Below are 19,433 nucleotides of genomic sequence, written 5' to 3'. Positions count from 1 at the left end.
AGTCGTCGATGTCGTCGCTGCGGAGGCCAGCAAACATCTAACGGTCGCGTTGACGGCTGCTCACGGTCCAAGTTGCGGGGGCAGCAGAGGGCGAGCGGGAGGAACCCGGGCCGTCTCGTATTGGGACATGACGGTTAGAGTACACAAGCGGCGACCGTAACGCAGCTCTAGGGAGAAGCGGTTAAAGAGGATACGGGGATCCAAGGCGCACCTCCACCACGTGTAAGGGAAGACTTCACGGGAGGCATTTATTCTCACTCGCTGGCAGAGACGTGCTCCCAGCAAACAGCGCCAAGCGATGACGATGGGAATTTACAGGTGAAAGAGAATGAAGTCGCAGCCAGAGAGGCGACGACCACGAAGGCGCATAAAGTGCTCACAATATCATTTTTCTTTCTGTAGCACGCTGCGCTGTCCGTAATTTAAGCTGAACCTTTTTTGTAACCGTCCACGGTTCTGCCTTAGGCGAGTACCGGTAAGATACAGCTGTTGTATGCTTCTCTCTTGATGGATATTGGTAAAGTGCTATTCATGATACGAGGGACCCTGCCAAATGTGCTCCACTCCAATCTCCTCCTTCTAGTTATTCCGCTCTTCTGATTCGGAGCTGCGTTCACTACCTGCCCCAACTAGACGCATTCCATTACCACATCCAGCACCTCGCTATCAACTGTTAACTGGTGTTGCCTTCCCAGACAGTTGAACATTACTTTGGTAATGTTCTACGTCTACTGCGGACTTCGTAATGAGAACTGTGACATTATAGTTCATTGCTTGAACATTATGTCCGTCGTCCACAGATAAAGCCGGATATCTGTTCTGCAATGATATCGTGAATTCCTATACTTTCCCTCCAACCACTAACTCGTTGTTAGTCTTCCACTTCACTAGTTTCTTGCGTTCGTTCTTCAAGTCTATGCTAATCCGAGACTTTATCGTCCTGCGGTCACTACAACGCACCTTTCCGAGGACCTCCACATCCTGCGCGATGCCAGAGAGAGTGAGCGCAAAGTATGAAGTCTTTTTCACTTTTAGTCTCACCATTGGGGCTCTTCCAGGTCCATTTCCTGTTCTCTCGTTTGCGGATAAAGGTATTCACGGTCCCTAAATTATTTATATCTGCGAACTGTACTAATAACTCTCCCCTGCTATTTCTAGAACCTATTCCATAGTCGCCTACCGGCTGGTCGCCAGCCTGCTTCTTGCCCACCTCCGCATTGAAGTCGCACATCAGTACAGTGCACAGTGATTTTATTCTGCGCATTGCCGATTCCACGTCTTCATAGAAGCTTTCAACGAAGTGCTCATCATGGTTGGACGTAAGCGCGTAGGCCTGCACCACCTTCAGCTTGTATCTTCTATTGAGCTGAATTACAATAGCTGCCACCCTCTCGTTAATACTACAGAACTCGTCTACGTTGCCAGCTGTATCCTGATTAATAAGGAATCCCACGCCTAGTTTTCGTCTATCCACTAATCCGCGATTGCACAGTATATGCCCGTCCTTTAGTACTGCATACGCCTCACCTGGCCTCCTAACCTCACTAAGTCCTATGACATCGCATCTATGAGCTTCCAGTTCCTCTAACAGCACTGCTAGAGAATCTTCTCTGGATAAGGTTCTAGCGTTAAACGTTGCTGGGTTCAGATACCAATTGGCGGCCTGCTCGGAGCCAGAGATACTTAGCAGCCTACGCTGTGTCACAGGTCTGACCGCTGATTTGGTCTGACCGCAGCCGCTGGTTACTGATGGCAGGAGGTTGCTCAGTTTTTTCATATAAAAGGTTGTGGCCGAGTAAAAAACCAGAGGGGCGAAGTCCTGTTCTGGCGAGGGAGTGCGTTGACGGCTCTGGTCACCGAGGATAGGCCGCACCCCAGGATTGATGACGCAATTACATCGACACGCGTTTTTTTTTAGCCCGCTGGAGAACAAAGCGGCAGCGGGATTCGAGCTCCGGTCCTCTTGCATGTGAGGTATATGCTCTACCTGTACGCCATCGCTATTTCACCGACAACCGTATCAGGCTAATACAGTGACAGCTGTAAAAGGAATGATTAAGTTATACTGGCCAGGCGTTGTTCACGGCGAACTTAGTCGTTGCAGGAGCTTTTCAACGGAGGTATTTAGTGGCACAATACTACGCATTACGCGTTTTTCTACTTGCTAGCGCTGACTCCGGCAGATGGAAGGACAACACTAAAGACGAATTCCTCCCCCCCCCCCCCCCCTAAAAATTGACGTTGTGAGAATGGTTCGGAATAGGGTCGCGGTCAGGACTTCACATAACATCACAGCTCGGAGCACGATGGCCCTGGCCGCAGCCAGGCATCAGGTTTGTAAAGTGCAAAGCTTTGTGCACCCAGTCCCTCTTTTATGACTCCAGCGTTGTCAAAGTCTAGAGGATGCAAATTCGTGGAATAAAAAAAATTGCATGGCCAGACACCACACCAACACCATGTGACCAGCACGTGTAGACTGTTCTGCAAGTGCGCCGCGGCATTGCTTATAGCGCCTCACTGTGGTATTAGCTTTCCTTAGAGATCGCATGGCATAATCAAAAAGCGTGATGTCCTCTCACCCAGGGCAGACTTGCTGCGTGGCCCTCCACGGTGGGCAACGTCTCCGTGCCGCTTGTGGCGACCTGTCTTCGGCGGCGAGGTGCCGGTTTCCGTCTTCTCTGAGGGTGTGGTCATCGGAAGGACAAGAAACATGAACACATATTGAAAACGAACATTGCGAATTCGTTGAAGCACGCGCCGAGTATGTTTTGCACTGCCCTTGGTGTAATCACTGTCATTTCGCTTTGCTGTGAACGAATAATAATAATAAAAAAGATATTTCGGAAATTTAGAGCTATGTAGAAATTTAGGTACATGACGACTCAGAATCTATGGACACCATAGTACGTCCGGCTTGTAACGCGCAGTTTCGAGTTATGTGGAACCCTTATAGCTCATACGAGCAAACTTGCTCTTATCTATCGGGGACGGTGTTCTCCGCATTCACAGAGAAGGAAACTTGCCGCTTTGGCTGAGCGAACAGGGCACTCGTCTACTGATCCGGAGTACCCGGATTCGAACCCTACCGCGGCGGCCGCGTTTCGATGGAGGTGGAACGCAAATGGTGCCCGTGTGCTGTGCGATGTCAGTGCACGTTGAAGATCCCCAGGTGGTCGAAATTATTCTGGAGCCCTCCCCCCGCCGCGGTGGCTCAGTGGTTAGGGCGCTCGACTACTGATCCGGAGTTCCCGGGTTCGAACCCGACCGCGGCGGCTGCGTTTTTATGGAGGAAAAACGCTAAGGCACCCGTGTGCTGTGCGCTGTCAGTGCACGTTAAAGATCCCCAGGTGGTCGAAATTATTCCGGAGCCCTCCACTACGGCACCTCCTTCTTCATTTCTTCTTTCACTCCCTCCTTTATCCCTTCCCTTACGGCGCGGTTCAGGTGTCCAAAGATATATGAGACAGATACTGCGCCATTTCCTTTCCTCAAAGAACCAATTATTATTATTATTCCGGAGCCCTCCCCTACGGCAACATTTTCTACCTTTGTTCTCTCATCAATCCCTCCTTTATCCCTTGCCTTACGGCACGGTTCAGGTGTCCGCCGTTATGTGAGACATATACTGCACCATTTCCTTTCCCCAAAAACCAATTTTCGAACTCGACCACGGCGGCCGCGTTTCGATGGAGGTGGAATGCAAAAGGCTTCCGTGTGTTGTGCGATGTCAGTGCACGTTAAATATGCCAAGTGGTTGAAATTAATCCAGAGCCCTCCACTACGGCACATCTTTCATCCTTTCTTCTTTCGCTTCAAATTTCCTCCGCTCCTTTACGGCGCCGTTCGGGTGTCCGCCGAAATGCTTGAGGCAGTTACAGCGTCATTATCTTTACTAAAAAACCAATAACTAACCCAATATACGAACTCATGCTGTAAAGAAGAATATTAGTTCGTCCTGCTTCCCGTGCAGACAATAACAAATTTCAAAACGTGAATCTACTTTCCCGCGCATAGGAAATCAGTGTATGTGGCGAAGCGTTGCGCAGTCTTATAGCAACGATATGGAGTATTCAGTTGTTGCGCTCCAATGAAGGATAGAAAGTTGCGGGCGTTCTTAACTCTGTGGTTGGACGGACATAATGCTGCAATTTCGTGGTTTTGTTCGTTCTGCTTTTCGGCGCCAATGTCTTCTTAGTATTATTCAAGTAATTGGAGAGACATGGGAGAGGCCTTTTTCCTCTTGTGGGTGTAGTCAGGGTGATGATGAAGCTATCTTTGCGAACCAATAGGCTCGCATGTATACATATAAAAAAATTCAGATTTTTCTGTGTAGTAGACAATAATGCGCGTATGCAGGGTTAATATATCTTCAGTGTCGCTACTTCTGAAAACTGTAATCTTGTGATACCGAAGGGCACAGTTGCAAGCCAATATGGAGTACGCAGTTGCGCCTTCCACTTTGTAAAGAAAAAGGAATGCGGTCACTGACCAACTCATGAAGCTCAAGACGTTTCAGAACCTCGCACGGGTTCCTTGATGACTGAGCGGGACAAGGAATCGTCGCGACTTATGTACGCAAACGTGGCGTAAAGAGCGTGCGTAGATGGGTGGCATGGTTCCTTGCACCTGGTTCATGGTAGCTGGTGTCGATTGGATGATTAGAGATTCCATCAGCCGCCGCGATGACACGTTCCTTTTCCTCGCGATGACAGTGGCGTGGTCCCAGTCAATCGTGTGAGCATGCTCTTGGAAATGCTGGGCGATGGCGTTCGTCGAGTGGTTATTATTTCTTACGTCATGTTTGTGGTCGCTAAACCTACTGGGGAACTTTCCTGTTTCGCCAATGGGATCTGGTAGATGACACCTGGAAATGCTTCAATCGGCAGTTTGTCTTTCACGTTCACGAGCTGGTTACGGAGCTTGGTGGTCGGGATGGGGGAAATGCGCATGCATATTTTGGAAACACGAGCGAGAGTGCCTCGCTGATTCACTGCACGTAAAGAATGGCAGCACGTGCCTGGAATGTCTTGTAGCACTGTGCTTCCGGCTTTAATATCCGCTTCTGAATATTGCAGACAGAGTGACTAGGGTGGCCATTATTAGTCAGCTCTCGGTGAGCTAGTTTTTCAGTGAATTTTCATCTGAGCAGATGCGTACGGCACGTGTTAGTAAGAACGATACCACCGACGTCTTGAGGCCAGCCGGATGACAAGACATAAAACTAAGGTAGCGACCTGTATGTGTAGGCTTCCTATAGACCAAGAAGAGGCCGTTCGAGGAGGCACGCACCCGTACCATTGGTGTGCTCTCCGGTTTGCGGAAACACTGTGCAAGAACGTGGTCGTCGGTAGCAGAAAAGCAAGCCATCGCCATGCTTCCTTCCGACAAAGGCAACGCCATAGTCTTGCTTGACAGAAGCAAGTACCGCAAGAAACTGTCGGCCCTTCTTGGAGACCATCGGACTTACTCATCTAGCCCGGGACCCAACAAGCAGACTACACACCAAGCTGCAACAACTGCTGGCCAGACCGTTCAACTTGGTCCCTCCGCACCAAAAGAGTGCCTTTATTACCGGCTGCTCTGAACAAACGGTTCAGCTCCTCCAATTTACGGCCTGCCTAAAGTCCACAAGCCCTCGGGTACCCCTTCGACCTATTGTCTAATTCATCAGATCGCCACCTTATCGACTGTCAGGCTATCTTCACCAGGTGTTGAGCCCTCTAGCCGGTACGACACCAAAGCATGTAGGAAATTCGTCTACGTTTGCATCTAAGTTGCATAACATCTCGCTGAGTGAAGGCGACATTATTGTTTCGATTGACGTGACATCGCTTTTTACTAGCGTACCAGTGGATTTAGCAGTAGCTACGTGTGAAAAAGCTCTGGAAGCTGACACTGGTCTCCCTGGCCGCACACCTTTCGACGTTCCGGAATTTTTCGAGCTGCTTACATTTTGCCTAGGCAACACTTATTTTACCTACCATGGCAGTTTCTATCAGCAGACACAAGGAACGGCAATGGGAGCGTCAGTATCAGCTATACCGGCAAATTTAGTAATGGAAGCCATAGAAGAAAAGGTACTAGCCACCTTCAATCCTGCACCGAAAGTCTTCTACCGCTACGTAGACGAATGCTTCTGCATTTTGAGGAAACAAGACGTCTCACGCTTCCTAGACAGCTTAAACGCCTAGAATACGCATATACAGTTCACCCTTGAACTTGGGAAAGTTGGCTCTTTGCCATTATTGCATGTATTGGTTCGCAGGGATGAGGGCGCCCTCACCTTCTCGGTCTATAGGAAACCTACGAATACAGGTCGCTACCTCAACTTTATATCTTGTCATCAATCTAGCCACAAGACGTCGAGGGTGTCGTCCTTAATAACACGTGCCGTACGCGTCTGCTCAGATCAAAATTAATTGAAAAACGACGAGCTTAGTATGATTCACCGAGAACTGACTAATAACGGTTACCCTAGTCGCTTTGTCTACAATATTCAGAAGCGGATCTTACAGCCGGAAACACAAAACAACAAGACATTCCAGGCACGTGCTGCCATTTCTTACGTGCAGGGAATCAGCGAGGCACTATCGCGCGTGTTTTGAAAATATGTCATGCGCATTGCCCACATCCCGACCACCAAGCTCCGTAACCAGCTCGTGAACGTGAAAGACAAACTGCCGATTGAAGCATTTCCAGGTGTCATCTACCAGATAACATGTGCTGATTGCCCCCAGGTTTACATAGGCGAAACAGGAAAGTTCTCCAGTAGGCTTTACAACCAAAACGTGACGTAAGAAATAATAATCACACGACGAACGCTATTGCCCGGCATGTGCAAGAGCTAGCTCAAACTATTGACTGGGACCACACCACTGTCATCGCGAGGGAAAAGAAAGTGTCATCTCGGTGGCTGATGGAATCTGATCATCGAATCGACACCAGCTACCATGAACCACACGCTCTTTACGCTACGTGTTGCGTATATAAGTCGCGACGATTTCTTGTCCCGCGCAGTGATCAAGAAACCAGTGCGAGTTTACGAAACGTCTTGAACTTGATGACTTGGCCAGTGACCGCATTCCTTTTTCTTTAATCCATTGCATGACCAGACGAATTTTCGTCAAACCATAAATTTTGTCCACTTTTTACGTAAGAAAGTTCGTTCTTCATTGTTCTGCTGCTGACGCAGCGGCCTGTTTGTCCAGAAGTTTTCCATGCATCATGGCAATCACACTTCGTGTACTACACCACTTGCGCATCTTGCTACCTATTTGTACCTTTTCTGGAGCGCAAATGCCATTTTTATTTTTTTATCCGTGCCCGCAAACTCTTCGCAGTTTACACGGGGCAGAGAAAGCTACGGCGCCTCCGGACCTGCCTGACGCATTTCTCTTTCTTGCATCCTCTTGCAGGTGTGCCACTGCCAACCTGGCGGAATCTTCTTGCTCGATGTCCGACACTAACCTTTTCGAGCAAAGCTACCGGCGCGGCAGGGAACATTAGGCCGCCACAACCACGCTGAATAGAGCCTACGCCTGCATGCAGGGTTGCACATCATCAAATGATGCTTTGATATCACATGAGCCGATTCCGGTGCAAGAAATGTTCGTGTTAGGACGAGTAGAGCGAGAATAATTGAAATCATTTGGCACTGTCTATGGAGGCGAAGAACTTGCTTTAATCTGTGGATCATAACGCATTAATTGCTCTGTTCAGGCGTGAAAATATAAAATTGGCGTAGTTCCCTTCTAGAATTCGGCAGCGCTCAGTGTCAAAAGCTCCCGATCTGGTCTTAAGTTTTCCTTAAAGTTATTTTTCTTACGCGATAATTTAGTCACTCACCCACCTCTAACGGATTTTCACTAAATTGTGTGGGACTCCAATTTTAACCAACATGTTTTATCTGAATTTGATGTGTACATTTTTACAGATTTCAAGTATCCGGAGTTAATACCATTTCGGAAACGGGTAATCTGTTGAGATTCAAGTTGCTAATATTTTTGAAACACCAGCGAAGCATCTCTTTTTAAGTAAGTAACTATGAGAGATTAATAACTAATTTTTGTCTTTTGCGTATTTTTCAATTAGTCATACCTGCCGCATTTACGCTCCCAACACCGTCGGAGCTAAAACAAAAGTGGTACGTTTTAGGGGCGCATAATTTAAAATATTCGATCACGCTTGTGAGCAGCTGAGGATTGTGCTTTTTGTTCTTATGTTACAAACAGATCTGTCGGGACCGGCAAAGAAAAGCAATGCGACAAATAGACACTGGAGTGCACCGTTGCATTGCTTCAGACAAATGTGTGGTACTGTATGTGAGTCTTAACGCACCGATGCCGCATAAGGGCTATGAAGTATGTCGTATTGGAGGTTACCAGAATATTTCTGGCCTTTTTTGCGCGCGGTCATATCAGGCAGCTTAGATGTGTGTTGCAGCCAACGACATGCGGCCGCTTTGGCAGTGTCAGGGGCCTTATTCTATAAGCTGTCCATTTCCCATTGTTCATTCCGCGTCCATTCGTTGCTCTGTCAGCGGCCATTCAGGTATACCCGCATCTTTAAAGCGACCCGGCCATTGGGTCATTGGCGAGCGGACTTCAGCACTAACTGCCAATAGCAGCCAGTGGTTAGGTCCGGTCGTCTGCTGTTGAAAGAGCGCTGCGATGCACCTTAGCAATGGCTGCATAATGCATCACATTTCAGCCACTTGATAGTAAGCTCCGGTCACCAACCGCCCAACGGCTGAGTCGCTCGCCACAGACGCTTGGAAGGTGCGGGTATACCTGAGTGACCACTGACAGAGCGACGAATGGACAGCGGAATGGACAACTCATAGAATACAGCCCCAGATCTCGGGATCCTGGGTCCATTCGACGAACGCCAAGACCAATGAGCCAAGCGATAGGTTAAAACAGGCATAGGGAAGTCTGTGTGATAGAAGCCACAAAATGTTGTTTCTATGCTCTGTCTGAACCGGGTATTGTCAGATCGCGACATTATTTTATGAGCGACAAAAGTAACAAGAAGGATGCTATGCTGCTATGCGCAGGTTTTGTTGCCCTTTATTAGCTGCTGTGCAAGAAGCCTTGTTCCAAAAGACGAAGCGTGGAACTACGAGCGGGAAGGAATCCGTGAGGCTGGCAATAGGCTAGCATGCCGGAGACGTGCTACCGGATACGTATAGCGGTTTGCCGGACCCCTCCTGCGCATGCGCAGGGGCATTGTTGGGGTGACGGGGAGCCACTGCGCGCGCGCAGGAGGGGTCCGCTAAAGCCTCCTCAATTTGCGTACGGCAGGGAAAGCTGTTCCGATCCCATCCATTGCTGGCCACTTCTTTCATGTTGTGCTCAACCTTACGTCCGTACGTACAGCATCATCAGACGTTTTTAGCATACCGGATACGTATACCGGTTTACCGAACCCCTCCTGCGCAGGGGCATTGTTGGGGTGAGGGGGAGCCACTGCGCGTGCGCAGGAGGGGTTCGGTAAACCGGTATACGTATCCGGTATGCTAAAAACTTCTGATGATGCTGTACGTACGGACGTAAGGTTGAGCACAACATGAAAGATGTGGCCAGCAATGGATGGGATCGGAACAGCTTTCCCTGCCGTACGCAAATTGAGGAGGCTTTACCGGGGCGTGCAGGGAGGGAAAAAAGTACTGTTTGCTGTGTACAGCATGCGAATAGTGATGTCATGCACGTGGTCGGTGCAAGATGCGAAACAGGCCTTTCATTGTGTAAGGGCTACGCTGGACAACCATTTCTCTGCAGGCAGCACCAGACAGCAGTGTGTTATGCGCTTCCTATAAGGAACACATACCCAACAATATTGGACAAAATCATTTTTGAACGAGGAAAAGTTTATGAACGGAGTTTTTTTCATACGTAGCAAGTTCTCACTATAACAATCAATATATCCGCAGGTCTCCTGTCCACACGCTTACATTTTCTTGCGTTAGACAATTTTGTGATTGTCAAAATAGTTCACCTTTGGTTTTTATGGCAGTCCTAACTGCTCCACGCGAGTGAATGAAAAACTTTAAATGAAAGATTTTGTTAGGCATCGGAAGAATGGACCATAACCTTCAATATTTCCATAACACAGCTTGGCAATTTTTCAATATTGAAATTTTATGTGCAAAAATGTTGGACATGAAGCAAAAACATTGCCTACTCACTGCTTAATTTGCGAGCACATTTCTCGCTTTCACATGACTTAGTGTGTCGGCAAAGGCAGCGTTTATGAGGCCAGATTAAGCTGGAATACATTTTCAGCGCAGAAAGACACCACAGGAAGGAACGCACTTCACAAGACTGCGCCTAAAACGAATTCTAGTAATTTAACAAATAGCCTGAAAAAACATTCTCGCAAATTCTGCTGTCGGTTAAAGAGAACTGATAAGAGTGAGAAAATGGGAGTGCGAAAATACGAGAGACAGAATACACCACTTCAACTACCGACAAAGAAAACTTGGAAATTACTTGAATATGCAAGCGTCCTAAAAGCAGACACGCGCTTGGCGAAAATAGATGAGGGGAATGACAGATTAGATCACAAACAAACAACACCATAGAAACGGTGATTAAAATGCCTACCACGCCAAAAAACAGCTCTCTATCAGTGAAATCATTGGAAACGGGAGCCATGAACGTGTCCCGAGGAAAGAATACCCGTACATTCGATGTTGTTTGTTCTACTTTAATCAGCGTCCAGGAAGCCACTTCAAAAGTATCAAACAAACAAGTACGTCCCCTCAGTCGAACGCGAGTCTCAAGATTAAACTGAAAACACCCCCTTTATAGCCATACTTTTGAAGCCTGTCGCTGCTTAACTAAGCAAGAAAATATTTACTTCTTTTTAAAGTAACGAAGATGTATTTGCCTTTTAATGCTACCAGGAGACTATTATCATCCACAGGAGGATAGGGGTAGAGCAGGCTAACCTCATTGCACTACAACGTCACTCAGACCTTTTCCCGCAGCAGACGAAATCCTCAGCGTAGCCGCTCCACCGCCAGCGTGCTTTTTCCGCGGTCACGGCAGCCTGGTTATGTTAAGCAAACACTGTGGGTGGATTTTACTGCAGTTGTAGTTGACGACTCAACTCCCCCGCAAGGAAACAGTAAGCTCCCAGCTGAACAGGTGCAGTGGGACAGCGGTACATGCAAGAAAGACGTGAAAAGCAACTGCCGCTGTCATTAGAACTACACGTAGGATGATCGTCTCCAATTTTGTAGCGTGAGCTACATTGGCCGAGGTTGAGCAGTTTCGCGTGGCTCCTGGATAGCCGTGTTGCGCATGCGCGTGGAGCGGTGATGTCACACGGCGCACAGCTGGCGTGCCGGAGCCGCCGCCGCGCGCGTCTGGCCGGTCATAGCCGCGTCACAGCCGCTGCAGACGCTCTGGAGCCGGGGCGTGCCCAGCTGTGCGCCTCCGTTGCAAAGTAGCCAAGCCTGACGCTGCGCCGGAGCCGCTTGATAACACCTCTATTTTTGTGCACATGAGCAGGGGTATCAGTGAGGGTATACATATAGCGGGGCGTTTGCCAGTGTGGTATAGCCATGGGGAAGGAGAGCGAAATTGCTGCTCAGCGGCTCAGCGTAGCTTACGCTGCGCATATCCTGGCATAGCCGAGCTAAGCCACTGCTATTTTTTTTCTTCAAGTGTGTTTATTGTTGGAGTATGTTTATAGGCGAAAGGCGTTTTTTAAAAGCAAAGGTGAAATGTGCATGCATTTCTTTTTCTTTTCACCGATGCTGCCGCCCCACGCTGCGCTTACTTTCTCTTGGAATTCACTGCGTTACCCTTAAGGACCAGCGGTTATCTTGCCTTCGCATTACATGCCCTGCCCAAGCCCTTTATTCCTCTTGATTTCGACTAGGATGCCATTAACAAGCATTTGTTCCCTCGTCCACTATGCCCGCTTCCGGTCTCTTAACGCTACACCTACTATTTTTCTCTCCATGGCTCGCTGCGTTGTTCTTCACTTAAGCTGAACCCTTTTCGTTAGCCTCCACGTTTCTGCCCCGTAGGTGAATACCGGTAAGATACAGCTGTTGTACAATTTTCTCGTGAGGGATACAGGTAAACTGCTGTTCATGATCTGAGAGAACCTGCCATATGCGCTCCACCCCATTCTTATCCTTCTAGTTATTTTCATCTCATGATCAGGATCAGCTGTCACTACCTGCACTAAGTAGACACATTCCTTCACCACTTCCAGCTCCTCGCTGCCAATTTTGAACTGATGTGCCCTTGCAAGGCTGTTGAACATTGCTTCGATTTTCCGCATGCTAATTTTAAGACCCACCGTACTGCTGTGCGTGTCTAACTCATTGATCATGATTTGCAGTTCATCTCCTGATTGACTCAGGAAGGCAATGTCATCAGCGAATAGCAGATTATTTAGGTATTCTCGTTAACTCTTATCCAAAACTGTTCTCAATTCAGGCCTCGGAATACCTCCTGTAAGCAGGCGGTTAACAGTATTGGCGAGATCGTGTCTCCTTGCCTGACGGCCTTCCTCATTGGAATTTTATTGCTTACTTTATGGAGGACTATGGTAGCTGTGCAGTTGCTATAGACATATTCCAGTATTTCAACACAAGGCTCTTCTATACCCTGATCCCGCATTGCCTGTATGACTGCTGAGGTTTCCCCTGGGTCAAATGCTTTCTCGTAATCAATGAAGGCTATATATAGGGGTTGGTTATATTCGGCGCATTTCGGTATCTCGTGATTGATAGTGAGAATATGATCTATTGTGGAATATCTTTTACGAAAGCCTGCCTGACCATTTGGTTGATTAAAGTCTAAGGTTTCCGTGGCTCTATTACCGATTACCTTAGTAAATACCCTTAGGCAACGGACAGTAAGCTAATCGGTCTGTAATTTTTCAAGTCGTTAGCGTCTCCTTTCTTATGGATTAAGATGATGTTTGCGTTCTTCCAAGTTTGTAGTACGGTTGAGGTCATAAGGCATTGCGTATACAGGGTGGGTACTTTTTCTAGCACAATCTCCCCTCCATCCTTCAACAGATCTGCTGTTACCTAATCCTCATCTGCTGCTTTTCCTGTTTGCATTCCTCCTAAAGCTTTCTTTGCTTCCTCTTTCGTTACTGGCGGGCTGACGCATTGCTGTGCGCTACTTTCAATTTCATTAGCTTTCTGGCATCGTTCAGGATGTGGACGTCCTCGGAAAGGTGCGTTGTAGTGACCACAGCAAGGTATGGTCCCGAATTAGCTTAGACTTGCAGAAAAAACGGAAGAAGCTAGTAAAGAGGAAGTCCATTAACGAGTTAGCGGTAGGAGGGAAAATAGAGGAACTCAGGATATCGCTGCAGAAATGGTATTCAGCTATAATCGATGAAGACGATCTTAATCCTCATACAAAGTATGATAATCTGACAGCTATCATTATAGAGTGCGCGATAGAAGAAGGCGGTAGGACAGTTCTATGGGATACCGGCGGTGGCTGCGTTTTTATGGAGGAAAAACGCTAAGGCGCCCGTGTGCTGTGCGATGTCAGTGCACGTGAAAGATCCCGATGTGGTCGAAATTATTCCGGAGCCCTCCACTACGGCACCTCTTCTTCCTTTCTTTTTTCACACTCTCTTTTATTCCTGCCCTTACGGCGCGGTTCAGGTGTTCAACGATATATGAGACAGATACTGCGCCATTTCCTTTCCCCAAAAAAACAATTATTATTATTATTAAGCTATCTCAGGAGACGAAAGATATGACTAAGAAACGTCAAAGCATGAGGGCATCTAACCCTGCTGACAGAATGGAACTAGCAGAACTATCGAAGTTAATAAATAAGCGCGGGGGGGAGGGGGGTGGTAGCCGACATAAAAAAGTTCAATATGGAGAGGATTGAGCATGCTTTTAAAGAACGCAGGTAGCCTAAAAGCGGTGAAGAGAGAACTAGGCATCGGTAAAAAGCCAGATGTATGGGTTTAGAGACAATCAGTGCAATGTCATTAGCAATGTGGATAAGATAGTTAATGTAGGCGAACAGTTCCGCACAAATCTATACAGTAGCCAATGTAATCAGAACTTTCAAGTACATACTCATCAGCAAAGTTCAGTAGGAAGCGGCACTGTGCGTGTCTTTTGTGATAGTGTGCTCGCCTTCTAGCGCCCGGGAAGCTGTTCCAAATGTGTATGCTCGAACCACCCACGACCCTCCGGATGTACTGACGTTCCCGCAGGTATCGGCGCTCGAGCTTCGCCATTTCCTGCTGGGCGATGGCTGTGACGCTGTGCGGCGTATTCTGCGGGGATCCAGGATGGTCGTGATGGTGCTTCCTGAGATGGGCCTTTTTGGTACCACGCTCTGCAGTGTTCATCACAAAGAAAACAAAACAGTGTAACATATTTGATGGTATAAGGCCGTCAGAACACGTTTCAGAAAAATTGTGGAGAACACTTATTTCCGCCTTAAGGGTATGACGCGTTTGCGTAATGGTTTAATTCCCATATATGCACAAGGTCATTCTCTACATTCATAGATCCCTGGAAGTCCTCAAACCACTCCTGGCGCAGTGGTGCAGCGGTTAAGCGATGCGCCACCGCCCTGCGATGGTAGGTGCTGCCACCAGTGGGGCTTGTGTGACCCAGGGTGCTATTCTCAAGGAACTTCTCACGACCAGTGACTAACTAAAGTGCCGGCTCCCACGGTGGGCAGTTTTCACACAGTCCGATGGATAGGTTGCAATGAAGACACAAGATTTAGTGAATTAGGCGGTGCACCTACGCTGCTTCACTGGAGATTTTTTTCGTGGATTTCTCGCTCACGACCAACGACGCCGCCAACGACGCCAGCTTTTCTGCGTCACGGGTTCCTTAACGCTACCGCGTTAAAACACTTCGCGTGCACCAACAACACCAGCGCAACTACGCATCACCAGCTGACGTGCAGTGAACTAGGGCTGCGGCACCCAGTGGATGCCACATGGCACCAGCGCACGTGCAGGAAATGGGGCAGAGTGGCGCTGTTTATGTTCACGCACACTGCATTCGCAATGTTTATTCACGAATACGAGCAGAGTGTATATGTGATCAGCCCGAAAGAGACGGAGTGTTCAGTTACTAGCTCGCTGAACGCTTGAGCTTCGTTATTGGTGGCTACTGACTAATTCACGCTGATGTGGCTGGATTCCTGGGGTTTGAGAGAACTTCTCTCACGTCAAGCGAAATTTAGATCTGCAGAAAGAGAATGCTGAGAGCGACGAATGTTTTTTCTACGCAGCTATCGACGAGCGAATGTAGGCGGCATCGATTGCAGAATACTTTCTCAAGCCGGAAAACAATACTGCGGCACGAACTTCTGACCCGTCGCGGTGGCTCAGTGGTTAGGGCGCTCGATTACTGATCCGGAGTTCCCGGATTGGATTCCGGTCGCGGCGGCCGAGTTTTGATGGAGGCGAAATGCTAGAGGCCCGTGTTCTGTGCGATGTCAGTGCACGTTAAAGATCCCCAGGTGGTCGAAATTATTCCGGAGCCCTCCACTACGGCACCTCTTTCTTCCTTTCTTCTTTCACTCTCTCGTTTACTCTTTTCGTTACGGCGCAGTTCGGGTGCCCACGAGGTATGAGACAGTTACTGCGCCATTTTCTTTCCTCAGAAAGCAGTTTTTTTTCACGAACTTCTAATCTAGGCACTGTTTCTGAACATATTCTGCTCATTATAAATAATAATTTATTGCGAGTAACCTGTGGCTTGAGTCTCCCTCCTGGTTTCCCTCTGGATCCTGCAATTTTATCTGCAGGCCAAACCAAATCGGATGCAACCCATCTTACCAACGATATTTTCGACATAAATTGGGAATGTTGGTGACCAATGTCGAACTCCAGGAAACAGGCAATGAGCAATGCAACGTTTTGCAGCAGACAGGTCCGTTGCACCGCAGGTGTGACTACCTTTCGATGTTCCTACGCGGCTTCGTAACAATCGATCCATCCGGCGTGCTAAACCATTTAGCCGATAGGAAGCCTAAACATCTCGACTCTCACTTCACAGCTACTTCTAGGAGAACACGCGCTCCTAAACCCTTCCTTCGTTTTTTACTTATTAAGGTGAGGCTGCCGTCTGGCGGAGGCAACTGGTCGTTTTTGACAATGTTTGCGCAATCATAGTGCCCTTATCAATGGTGGTAGATTAACATGCTTTAGTTCATTGGTAACCTACCTCTTAACCCACTTTTAATGGTATGTCTTTTACGTCGATCAATTTTGGTACGTGTGGAGTAACAAAAATACGGAGTGCATACGGAGGTATTCTTGTTCACCTTTTCTGCCTTTGCGAATTTTTACAGCGACAGCTGTTAGGCGCCCATTCCTGGCTTTCTACTCGCCGTCGGCGTAACCGGTGGTTGCGTTGCCATGGTTACCACGATTACCATGGCATCCCGAGTATGGTTATCATCCCGCATAACACCACTTAGGATGTGTTAAGGCCTTTACTAATGATGTGCCTCTGTTTGTGTCTCGTCGTGAGATGTCACCTTATGTCACGGTCAACTTGGGTCGCATAAGCGTATGGGTGGCTCTGTTTGGAAAAGTCGCCTGAAAAACTAAATGCCTACACAGCTATCGCTGAATCTCGGGTTACATAGTCGTAACCGTCCTGTAAATTTTTTGAATAAAGCATTGCGGCAACAAAAGAGCTGGTGCCCCAGCAATTAGAAGATATTGCTGAGTGATTTGTGCCTTCAGCGGCTAGTTATATAGAACCGGCGCTCTAAAGAAGGCCAAAATGAGAAAAATGTCTAATCTTGAATGTACATTAGGTTCTGGGCGAATTGTGAAAAATTCCAGAATATTTCGCAGATATGTAGATCACAGATATTTGGTTAGGTCTGCGAAATCTGTCTGAGCTACATTTTGCATTTATTTACTTTTCTTGGTTAACATTTTACTGCAATCATGAAAACGTGCCTTTCGTGGTGGGTTCCTTTGATGAAAGAAGTCACGTTTTCTTGAATACTGCGACCTTTGAACCAAACAAGTAAAGAAATACAAAGGTATATTCAAAGATATCTTGCACAATATAAGGCATACGCGACTTCTACAATTGCACTAATGATGCTTGCGTATTGTAATTTAGACCGGAAGCTATACGGCCTTTAATATGATTCAATTGTGGTGATTTTTCAAAGAGATGGCTCTGAATAACTGCCGCTAGAGACAAAAACTTTTCCTGAAATCATGAGACTAACAACTATTGTAAATACGTGAGAAGGAGCTGTCTTTTTAGCCCGTTAGTTTTTTTCCGCAAAACCTTCGTAAAGGCAGGCAAGGTGTTGAAAAAATGCGATTTAATGCACCGCACTTTGCTTACCGCGAACATAGAAACATTATTTGGCATTAAAAACGCATACCAATAAAAATATGCGCACAGCTCTTTCCAAACAGCCAAATTGTGATCTTTTGGCTGGAACGGTAGGGCCACAAACATGGCGTGGAAGTTGTGAAAAACAGGCAGCGGCCGCCGCGAGTGCACGGCCGACGCTTATACTAACCGAATAATTTAAATAAGAATATTTTTAAAGAATAGTTTATCGGAAATTAAAAAAAATGACATAATGCCAAGTGTAGATGGTCGTCGCTTGTGTTTGATTAACGCCAACGCATTCTACACATATTTGACACACGACTTTTCATTTTCTTCAACGCTGCCGCGGAGAGTTCAAGTCCTAGCTTTGCGACACAGTTAAGCAGAAAGTTTTAATGCGAAAGCATTTCTAGGCTATGTCGGCCGTCTCGTGTCATCTAAACGTTTCGGCAACAGCTGTGACGTTCCCTGAAGAGGTAAGATCAAACCTGTGGTTGTAAACGAAAGAGGATGATGTGAGGATGATGCGCGGAAAAAAAATCAAAATAGGATGATTTGTTAATCAGAGCTGAAAATCTCAACAAAAAAAAATGGATGGGGCCGGTGCAAAAGTGGTGCCAAATTTCAAGACACCGCAAGTCGGCGGAGCCAAGGCGTGGCGTCAAATTTGAAAAACCGGAAGTCTGGCCGGAGTTAAGCGTGGCACCAAATTTTAAAGCTGCAAAGAAGATGAACTTTAGCAACACTTGCTGTTGGGCTAGTTGGTTATCCATGAAGTCCGAAGGACCAGCGCACAAAAACAACGGACAGAGTAGAGACTTATTACCAAACCTATTACCAAACCTATTACCAAACCTATTACCAAACCTACTGTCTACGTCGTCCTTCTTCTACTCTGTCCGTTGTTTTTGTGCGCTGGTCCTTCGGACTGCAAAAAAAAAGTTTGAGGTGAAAGTGGTCTAATCTGAGATCTATATCCAATAAATTAAATAATGTGTAATTAATCGAAATAATGGGTGATCAGCCAATAGTCAATTAATTAAGCGATTGATACTTCATTTAACAATCAGTTCTTTGCCAACCGCTACTTACCAACCGATTAATTGATCATTAATTTATAGGTTATCTATAGATTAATGGATAAATGAAATTAATTACGTCAGTTCGGTTGATCAAGTAAAATGTGAGGCAGCTGGAACAAAAGTTGGAAATGTAGCGGCGTTTAGACAACGCGATTACCATGGCGACATAATGTGACGTTGGTGTGACGTTAATGGGTGGCAGAGGACCGCGCCCGCCACGGCATTTCGGCGAGTCAGCGCATCAAGGCGGTTTCCATCCAAACAATTCGCGCGCATGCGTCGGTCCGTGGGATTAGGCCACCGTCACGTAAGCGGAGACGTACCAGCGAAATAAAAAAATCAAGAAAACAAATTTCGGAGCGTGTCCGGGCGCGCTTCTCGTACGTCAATCGCTCTCTCGCCTCCCGTGTGCGCGCGTGCTGTGTTCGTGCGTTTGATGCGGCGGTAATTTCGCGTGCTGCATAAATGTGCTTCATTGTGCGCAACACGTCGAAGTCATAAGCAAAGAGTGGCAAGGAGAAAAGAAGAGGCGTCAATGCTTTCGCATTCCTCCAATGCGGGTTACCGCAGTGATCTCGAATTTTGTTTATTTCGTTGCAATAACGCATGTGCACGCACACACGCACGCACACAACCGCACACGCGCACACAGTGAACTGTACCTTCTGTTGACGGAGGGTGCCCATGGCCTGCGTGCCCATGATGACTCGGCTTTCCCGTCGGAACCGCTGCGGTCGACATTCCTGGGTCTCGCAGGTGGTTCTGTGATTATGCAGATCCAGCTTTAAATAAATCTGCGCAGCGGATATCCTTCAAAATTCCCTGGGCATAGTTTTCCAACAAAATATTTCGAAATGGGCCCATAGAATGAACCCGCATCAGCAATGAAAGAAATGTACACCTCTCGAGCACTAAGTGGTCTCTGCGTAATGATTACATTTGTCAACATCAGAACATTCGATGTGTAAACAGCTCATCGTTCCTTGATTGCTTTCTCGAACTTAGCG

The 19,433-nt window shown here is 47.3% G+C and overlaps 1 protein-coding gene across 1 annotated transcript in view; it reads right to left on the bottom strand.

Moving 5' to 3' along the window:
* Positions 1–19,184, bottom strand: part of LOC144134639 (uncharacterized) — an 81,299-nt gene extending 62,115 nt beyond the window's left edge. The window contains exons 1-3 of the mRNA XM_077667508.1: positions 19,089–19,184; positions 14,211–14,345; positions 2,580–2,678 (exon numbers count right to left, since the gene is read on the bottom strand). Of these exons, the coding sequence (XP_077523634.1) occupies positions 2,580–2,678; positions 14,211–14,345; positions 19,089–19,167 (313 nt within the window). The 5' untranslated portion in view covers positions 19,168–19,184. The remainder of the gene's footprint in view (positions 1–2,579; positions 2,679–14,210; positions 14,346–19,088) is intronic.
* Positions 19,185–19,433: the final 249 nt, after the last annotated feature.

Source organism: Amblyomma americanum, chromosome 5 (genome assembly GCF_052857255.1).
Source record: "Amblyomma americanum isolate KBUSLIRL-KWMA chromosome 5, ASM5285725v1, whole genome shotgun sequence".
Classification (NCBI taxonomy): Eukaryota; Metazoa; Arthropoda; class Arachnida; order Ixodida; family Ixodidae; genus Amblyomma; species Amblyomma americanum.
This window is presented reverse-complemented; position numbering and strand designations above follow the sequence as displayed.